This window comes from Triticum urartu, chromosome 1, assembly GCF_003073215.2.
Source record: "Triticum urartu cultivar G1812 chromosome 1, Tu2.1, whole genome shotgun sequence".
NCBI lineage: Eukaryota > Viridiplantae > Streptophyta > Magnoliopsida > Poales > Poaceae > Triticum > Triticum urartu.
In genome coordinates this window covers 315677836-315687172 of record NC_053022.1, presented here as the reverse complement: position 1 = coordinate 315687172, position 9337 = coordinate 315677836, and the positions used below count along the sequence as shown (strand labels likewise).

General features: G+C 52.6%; 2 protein-coding genes across 2 annotated transcripts; both read left to right on the top strand.

Moving 5' to 3' along the window:
* The first annotated feature begins 702 nt into the window (after positions 1-702).
* On the top strand, positions 703-3161 carry LOC125509526 (UPF0496 protein 4-like). The gene is made up of 2 exons (XM_048674512.1): positions 703-860; positions 1466-3161. Exon 2 carries the CDS (start codon positions 1470-1472, stop codon positions 2829-2831), a length of 1362 nt encoding a protein of 453 aa, XP_048530469.1. The 5' UTR covers positions 703-860; positions 1466-1469; the 3' UTR covers positions 2832-3161.
* Positions 3162-7093: 3932 nt separating this feature from the next.
* On the top strand, positions 7094-9124 carry LOC125509519 (cytochrome P450 89A2-like). The gene has a single exon (XM_048674502.1). The coding sequence runs from the start codon at positions 7392-7394 to the stop codon at positions 8976-8978; it is 1587 nt and encodes a 528-aa protein (XP_048530459.1). The 5' UTR covers positions 7094-7391; the 3' UTR covers positions 8979-9124.
* The last annotated feature ends 213 nt before the right edge of the window (positions 9125-9337 follow it).

The following is a 9337-nucleotide window of genomic DNA, read 5'->3' as shown; positions in this document are numbered from 1 at the left end:
GAGTCAGCTTCCCTCTACGTAGTGCTACTCTGTACCGTACTCTCGTCGTCCGTCGTCGTTTATGTATATACGATCGCCGCTTGCCTGTCGTGCCGTGCACACGCACACGCACACGAACATGGACTGAGTGACGATAGAGAGAAGAATGCGAATCGGGAGTACGGGCCTAGTTTATGGGTACAAGTGCATGTTGATTCAGGGAAACGGCAGGGGGTTTTGTGCAAAACTGTGCATACTGACCGGTCCAGCCAATTGGCAAGCTGTGATTGGCCTGGGACTAAATCATCACATGAGGTGCAAGTTGGGGTATGGTGGAGTCAAGTTTTGCAACTTTAGGACTGAATCATCACATTGGGTGCAAGTTAGGGTACCTGGGATGCTATTACCTCGATGATTTGAGAGTCTACGTTGAAGATGTCCATAGAAGAATATAAGTCTAGCAGAGTTCAGAATACTCAGGGAAGACACGTCACACGGGCATAAAAATGGCATAGATTGACACACAAAATCGTCCTGCAAACGCAATGGATGGCGATTGGCCGCAGCTGGAGCGCACGCCAGGTAAAATCCCACCCAACTTTTGTGGAAAAGGAAAATCGGAGCCCAACGGCAACAGGTCGGTCGCGCCCACGCGACCCACACCCACACCCACCCAAGCCCTAGCCCTGGCCCTAACGGCGTACTGCGCGTCTCGAACTTTCTGCCTCGCCCATTTTCTAACCTATCCCCTCGCTGGGTGCCACCACTCTCGCACCTAACGGCAGAAAACAGAGCACAAAACTTCCCCCACCAGACGCCGCGAACTTCCCCCCAAATCCCCAACCCAAGCTCGAATCGGCTCCGACGCGCATCGAATCGAGGTAAGGCACAGCACGATTCGTTTACCAATCTCCATTTCCTGCTTGTTTGGTTTCGTGGGGAATCGCTATTTGTGCCCAAATTTTAGGGGAAAGCTTCAGCGAATCTGAGGTCAATCAGGCCGGCTGTAGGTTCTAAACGTGCAGCATCTCCCTCTAGCTTCGTGGATCTCGCGATTCCCGTCTTGTTACTTAGCCATTCATGATATCTCACAGGGTTCCCTGATTTTGATATCCTAGCTTGTTTCTTTAGGGTGCGGGCGCCATAGTATGACTCATGAGGGCTTCTGTAGTAGTAATATGTTCTTCGTGTGTCGGGGTTACTGCTGTTGGTGAGGTCCAGTGAGCCGAGAAAAGTGCCGCTAGGGTTTGTAGCTGTGACACAAGCTTATCTGTGAAGTCAATCACGAAAAGAGATTCTAAAACGATTCTACGAATCCTGGGCTGTTTGCACGCTGCCAAGTGACTAGTACTGACAGACTCCATATGCATCGCTTGGTTATCAAACCAGCACGTTTCCTAATTATTATGTATTGTTTCGATGCCTATGTTCTTACTGTTTGTGATGTAGTGTGCTAATTGAAGGTTATGTGTTGATTGTGGTGCAGTGAGATGAGCCGCCCGGACGACGGACATAGGTCTTTCTTCCCTGTGGGAAACCCCTTCCGGGTCATCCTCCCAGGGGGACCTCACCTGCCTCGGAAGCTCCAGGCGCTGCTCAAGTCATACGAGGATGCCCTGGCCTTGAGCTTGAGGAAGCTAAAGCCGGAGAATCCCTTGGAGGTCCTCACCTTGTCCTGGATGAGGCTTGCCGTGGATTGCTTGTCAGAGCTGCATGCCAACATAGGCACCCTGATAACCGAGCTCGAGCTGCCTGTCTCGGATTGGGATGAGAAGTGGGTGGACATTTACTTGAACAGCAGCGTTAAGCTGCTGGACATCTGCATCGTGCTGAGCTCGGAGCTCGCTCGGTTGGATCAAGGGCAGTTGCTTGTCAAGTATGTCCTGCATGTGTTGGACACCAAAAGCGGTGTGCTGTCATTGGAGCAGCTCAAGCGAGCTGAGGTATCACTTAAGGAGTGGATGGACAAGGTGGACACAGCGCGCCCAAGACTCGACAGCTGCTCAACGGCCTTGCAGGAACTTGCTGGGAGCCTTTGTCTGATGAAGGTCAAGAATTCTGCTAAGGGGAAGGTCCTCATGAGAGCTTTGTATGGAATAGAGTCTGTGACAGTCTTTACCTGCAGCGTCTTTGTGGCTGCACTGTCAGGCAGTCCCAATCCATTGGTGGAGTTGCATGTCCCTCAGAAATTTGGTTGGGCACAGGCCTTCAATGAGCTTCATGCTACCATCAGTGGGGAAGTCAAAAGGCAATTATCCAGGGGAAGTGTTTCAGCTGTAAAAGAGCTGGAAGAAGTCGAAGCATGTGCCAGGAAACTGCATGCGTTGACTAGGACTGCTCAGCTTGAAGAAGAAAATGACAACCTGGCTTGTGCTGTGAGCCTTTCAAAGCAAATGGTGATGCCGGACATCACTGAACAGAAAGAAAAACCCGAGTGTAATCTTAAGTCGGCTGATGACAGTAGCCAGGAATGTGAAGTGATCATGACAGAGATTGGTACTGAAGAAGGAACACAAGAAGCTGAAATTATGCAGGATACCCACTGTGAGAATAAGCTGAGCACGCTTGAGAGTATCAGTGAAGATGACAAGATGATAAGTGGGGCAAATGGCTTCATCGACGAGAATATGACCATCGTTCCTGAGAGAACCAGCATCTCGGAAGGTAGAGAAGAGCTGCTGGACTGTATCTCCAGCATGTCAAAAAGCGCCGAGGGGCTTCGGCTCGGGTTGGATTCGTTGTCCAAACGAGTCGGGGACTTCTTCCAGATCGTGCTTACAGGACGTGACGCGTTGCTCTGCAACCTAAGGATGTCAGATGCAGCAAGCAAGGTCACCGAGGTTAGGTCTTGATTCACTACGTTTCAGCTGTGTATGTTCTCTGTTGGTGTAACATGTGTATAGACGGCTGAGCAACGCATGCTTGTACACCGCTCTTCTGACCTGTGGCGGTCCCTGCTCAGCCTCACCGGAACTAAGCTAGGGCACCACATTTCAGCGGCGATGTGCATAATCTTGGGCTGCCGGTTGTGTTGTGTGGGGTTGTATGTGTCGTAGGTTTGATAGTCCTTGTGTTCTTCGTTTTTTTGACGAGTAGAAGTAGTAGACAAATACCGAGTCATATTAGTGTACAGTATCAGTGGAATGTACAATGCCGAGAGGACAGTAACTGTTTCATATGTATGCCGAAGTGTGTTGCCAGCAATGTTAGAGATGACAGATGTACCTTAAAGGGCAAAGCAGAAGTCTTTGAGGTATCTTGCGTTTTTTTTTTTGAATGTTGGTAGTTGCTCTACCAAATTCATTGATCAGAAGGGAACACAGTACAGCAGGTGCCGAAGGGCAAAAGCATCAAAAAAAGAGGATGCCAGAAAAGGAAGAAAATACAGTTATATCATGCCCTCAGCCTGGGTCGAAAGGAATCCCAGCGCCTGCCATGTTCCACAAGATGATTTCATCCTTTAGCCGTTGCACGAACGTGCGCCTGTCCATCCATTTGTCCTGAAAAATGCGTCTGTTGCGCTCGCCCCACAGTTCCCAGGAGGCAAGATGCAACAGCGACAGGGCGCCCTTCCTCTTGGTGGGTGTAGCCTGCGTCCAACACACTGTCATCCAATCCTTGATGTTGCTAGTGTCCGTCCAGCTAGAAGGTTTTAGCGAAGGCAGATTTGCCAATCCAGCGAGGCGATCCCAGCACTCCCGCGACCACGGGCACTCAACAAGCAGGTGAAAGGCCGTCTCGAGATTGCGTTCACAAAGCGGACAAAAGCAGCTGTTTTCCCAGCCCCGTCGAAGGAGTAGGTCGGCCGTCAGGATGCGCCCAAGTACAGCAGTCCATAGGAAGAAGCGGCACTTGCCAGGAGCCCACACAGCCCACAGTAGTCTGACCGCTTCCGGCTGCACCGATCCCGTGAACTGCAAAAGATAGGCTGATCTAGCAGAGTATTCTTGGCTTTGGTTGAATCGCCAAACGATCTTATCAGGCGTGCCATCGACCAGCAGTACAGAGTCCAGAAGGGAAGCAAGCCGCGTAAGCTCATCCCCCATCCCATCCGTGAGGCCGTGCGCGAGGTCGAGGAGCCATCTGTCGTTATGCATCGCCTCCCTAACCGAACGAAACTTCCGAAGGGATATTCTGAACAGATTTGGCGCAATTGTCTTAGGACAGGCGCCCTGTAGCCAGCGATCATGCCAAAAACTTGCCAGCCTGCCGTCATTTACAGTGATTTCAGTGGCCATGGAGAACAAAGCCCGATCGGAGCTGTCACATGGTAGCGGGGAGCCGACCCAAGGCCTTTGCGGATCCTGCCAAGACATCCAGAGCCAACGGAGGCGCAACGCACGGCCAAATTTTTCGAGGTCAAAAACCCCTAGCCCTCCCAATTGTTTCGGCCCCGCCAATAGCTTCCAACTCACTCTGCATTTCCCTCCACTGCATGATGCCTCGCCACTCCAAAGCCTTGCGTTTCATATGATTAAAATTGTGTATTGTTAGGTCAACTCTATCGCGTGACCTCATCTTGTTCGGATGCGTCCGTTTGAAGTAAAACGGACGAATAACGCGGCCCAACGCACGGCCTCAAACGGACAAATGTCCGGATTTCGTCCGTTTTGACTCATCTCTGGTCCAAACTTGCGCTCGGTTTGGAGTGAAACGGACGCGCGCGGACGGCCTGGACGCACGCTCTTGTCCCTCCGTGGCCCGCCTGTCGGGGACACTAGCAGTCCCTCCGCTCCCAACGCTTTCACCCTCTCTCTCCCGCCCCGCCCCGTCGTCGGCGCCGCTGCTATTCTCCGGCCGCCTCCTCACCGCGCAGCCTCCGGCCGTCCCTACCAAATCACGTCTCGATATGGTCGCCACCACGCCCGCGCTTTTGCCGTAGTTTTGGCCGTCAATCGGAGAAGGTTTGGCCGTCGCCGTCTTTGCCGGTGGCAGAGGGGACACGACCGCCGGCGACGTACCACGGCGGCCTCAGCAGCTTCCGACGAGAGCTCCAGAGCGGCCAGTAGCCGGCCGGCAACCAACCCTGCTGCGTCGAGGTGATCATCGCGGCCTCTTCGTCACCACGACCGCAAAGTGTTCGATATTTTGCCCACAAAGGTATGGACAGTGGAGACGAGTTTTTCTTCCATCACTTCCTTTGTTCATCGGACGATTCGTCGTCGGATGATGAAGATCTTGTGGTGGCTGCACTGGTCGTTCACGACCACATTCAACGACAGCTTCCTCGGTACAGGGGTTCAGTCCCTGGCCGTGCTCCCAACCTAAACCGCAACAGGGACAGAGGCCACACCCTGCTCTATGCCGATTACTTTGCGAACACCCCGCTTTTCAAGCAGGATAAATTTTGTCGTTGTTTTCGTATGGCAAGGCATGTGTTCAATCGTATCCGAGAGTGAGTGGTTGCTCATGACCCATACTTCGAGTGCAAGACGGATGCCCTTGGCAAGCTTGGATTCTCCTCTTACCAGAAATGCACCGCGGCCATTCGCATGCTTGCATATGGTATTCCAGGCGATCTGGTGGATGAGTATGTGCGTATGAGTGAGACAACATGTCTAATGTCAATGTACAAGTTTTGCCAGGCTGTGATCGAGGTGTTTGGCCTAGAGTACTTGTGGCAGCCAATTACCGCTGATACAGAGGGATTGTTGGCGACCAACGCAGCTAGAGGCTTTCCAGGCATGCTTGGCAGCATAGATTGTATGCACTGGGAGTGAAAGAACTGTTCATTTGCTTGGCAGGGCCAGTACAAGGGGCATGTCAACGGGTGCACTGTCATATTAGAAGCGGTGGCATCACAAGATCTTTGGATATGGCATTCTTTCTTTGGCATGGCAGGTTCTCACAATGATATCAACGTGCTGCAGCGTTCTTCAGTCTTTGCGAGGCTTGCAGAAGGCCACTCCCCACTTGTCAACTTCGAGATCAACGGCCACCAGTACAACAAGGGATATTATCTAACTGATGGTATATATCCTTAGTGGTCAACTTTGGTGAAGACAATCTCGAAACCCCAAGGTGAGAAGAGAAAGAGATTTGCCCAAATGCAAGAGAGTGCTAGAAAGGATGTGGAACGTGCTTTTGGTGTCCTTCAATCCTGATGGGGTATCTTTCGAAACCCTGCACTGTCATGGGATGAAATGAAGCTTTGGGAGGTGATGACTGCTTGTGTGATCATGCACAACATGATCGTCGAGGACGAGCGTGATGAGAGTATCTTCGACCAAGGATTTGATTATTAAGGTGAAAATATTGAGCCCCTGCACCAAGACCCGGCCACATTTAAACAGTTTGTCCAATTTCACCGTGAGATGCGTGATTGGCATATTTATTTGAATCTTCAAAATGACTTGGTTGAGCATACGTGGGATCACATTGGTAACCAATAGATGTATTGGTTCATTTTATGTTCAGTCAAGATAATTTCAATTTGGTTGTAAAACTATTTTATTAAAGACAATTTTAATTGGGTTGTAAAACTATTTTAATTTTCAGACAAATATTTGGGTTGTAAACTAGTTTTGATGAAAATATGGGTATTTTTGATCCTGACAGACAGGATGGGGCAAACGGATACGGCCGCGTACTGGACGCACGGCCACCACATTCCAAGACACGCCCGGATACAACTCCATTGCCCTACTCGAACGGATAGAATCCGAACAAACCGGAGTTCTTTTGAAGGCGTGCGGTGGAGTTGGCCTTCTTTCTTGGATGCTGCTCGTGCTGCAGTGTCACTCGAATCTTTAGCAACAATAGGAACCAGTGGTTCGGCCGACAAGAAGCTGTTACTTCTAGTCTAGTAAAAGATTCCATCCTAATATTTAATAGATCTCACGTTGCAGCCGCTCTCACTTCAGGCGTGCATCACGCGTCTATGGACCCTGAAATCTGAACGGGACGATGGTCCATTTTGTATCTTGAAAATCAAACTCTACGGCTACTCTACTATTCTACTCCCCTTGCTTTCACATGCATTGGATCGCTCACTGATCGCATATAACAATAAATAAATGAAGCCATGCTTGTTGAGGCTGGTCACAATGGGCAAAAACATAAACTAGTAACTTACACATTTTTCTAAAATATGTTACTACCATCATAGTAGGTAGAAACATCTATGTAGTGTCATGCAACAATGTATTTATTAGGTTATAGACTCATTGTTTTTTAAAGTGTGTGATATTCCGCTAGTTACTGCAAGCACCTCTCTTTTTATTAAATATATGTCACATAAGTAAAGTTGTATTAAAAATGTTACTCGTAAGTTCCTCCCCGTTGTGACCAGCGTGACGTTTGTTATCGTCGGCATCCATCACCGGAAGTTACTGAAAATCTGAAGCAGAGCAGAGCTAAGATGAACTGACGAGACGGAGCAGAACGAAGCAAAAGCGAAGAAATCAATCGCCATGGAGGCACAGGCATGGCTCCTGCTCCCTGTCGCCCTCCTCCTCCCCCTCGTCATCGTCCTGCTCGCGCAGCGCGTCGCGGGTAAGGCCAAGAACGGCAGCCGCATCCCGCCGGGCCCGCTCGCCTTGCCGTTGCTCGGCAGCCTACTGTGGCTGCGGCACTCCTCAGCCGACGTGGAGCCCCTCCTCCGGCGCCTCATGGCGCGGCACGGCCCCGTCGTGTCCCTGCGCGTCGGCTCCCGCCTCTCCATCTTCGTGGCCGACCGGCGAGTGGCCCACGCCGCCCTGGTGGGGCGCGGCGCCGCTCTGGCTGACCGCCCGGCGGTCACGCGCGGCCTCCTCGGCGAGACCGGCAACACCGTCGCGCGCGCCTGCTACGGGCCCGCGTGGCGCCTCCTGCGGCGCAACCTCGTGTCGGAGACGCTGCACCCGTCGCGCGTCCGCCTCTTCGCGCCGGCGCGCGCCTGGGTGCGCCGTGTGCTTGCGGACAAGCTGCTGCGGGAGTCCGGCTCCAGCCCCGGCGTGGAGGCGGCGCCCCGCGGGGTCATGGTCATGGAGGCGTTCCGGTACGCCATGTTCTGCCTCCTCGTGCTCATGTGCTTTGGCGAGAGGCTCGACGAGGCCGCGGTGCGGGCGGTCGGCGCCGCGCAGCGCGACTGGCTCCTGTACGTCGCGCGAAAGACGAGTGTCTTCGCCTTCTGGCCGGCTGTCACCAAGCACCTGTTTCGCGGCCGTCTCAAGACGGGCCTCGCCCTGCGCCGGCGGCAGAAGGAGCTCTTCCTGCCGCTGATTGACGCGCGGCGGGAGCGCAAGAAGCAGATCGACCGAGGCGCCGGCGTGGCGTTGCCGACGGCGGAGACGACGTTCGAGCACTCGTACGTGGACACCCTGCTCGACGTCAAGCTCCCTGAAGAAGAGGCTGGCCGCGCGCTCACGGACGACGAGATGGTCATACTCTGCTCCGAATTCCTTATCGCCGGAACCGACACCACCGCCACCGGGCTGCAATGGATCATGGCTGAGCTCGTCAAGAACCCGGCCATCCAGGAGAAGCTCTATAACGGGATCAGCACCACAACTGGTGGCGACCAGGAAGAGGTCTCCGAGGAGGATATCCACAAGATGCCTTACCTCAAAGCCGTCGTCCTCGAGGGACTGCGCAGGCACCCACCGGCGCACTTCGTGCTGCCGCACAAGGCGATGGAGGACATGGAGATTGACGGGTACCTGATCCCGAAGGGCGCCACTGTGAACTTCATGGTGGCCGAGATGGGCAGGGACGAGCGGGAGTGGGAGAAGCCGATGGAGTTCGTGCCAGAGCGATTCTTGCCGGGCGGCGACGGCGAGGGGGTGGATGTGGCCGGCAGCAGGGAGATCAGGATGATGCCGTTCGGCGTCGGGAGGAGGATCTGCGCCGGGCTCGGCGTCGCCATGCTTCACCTGGAGTACTTCGTGGCCAATTTGGTCAATGAGTTCGAGTGGCGTGAGGTTCCAGGCGACGAGGTGGACTTCGCCGAGAAGCCGGAGTTCACCGTCGTCATGGCCAAGCCGCTATGCGCGAGGTTGGTGCCCAGAAGCAGGAGCTGACGGTGCTTTACACAATCACACTACATGCTGAACGTGCAAGCCTGAACTAATGTTCACATGTGTATATTTCAGTGGCTGATGTTTCATGGAATCTCATCTGATCATTTTGAGCTTCGGTTAACAGAGCAAATGCCGTTCTCATCTTTATTTTAAACAGTTTTGCTAAAGCACATCTAGATGTGCCATAAGTATTGCACATCTAAGTCCTATATCGTTGATTTTATATCGAGATCTATTTTAAATTAAAGTCGCACCAAGGATATAATTCTAGGAATTTTTTTGTTTTTGCCACTCTAGCTTTTGTCCATTTTCCTTATGCCACTCTAAAGTTTGACATTTCACTTTTGTCACATTTTAGC

Excerpts from the sequence above, each read along its gene's own strand:
- LOC125509526 (XM_048674512.1), top strand. The coding sequence starts at position 1,470 with ATGAGCCGCCCGGACGACGGACATAGGTCTTTCTTCCCTGTGGGAAAC.
- LOC125509519 (XM_048674502.1), top strand. The coding sequence starts at position 7,392 with ATGGAGGCACAGGCATGGCTCCTGCTCCCTGTCGCCCTCCTCCTCCCC.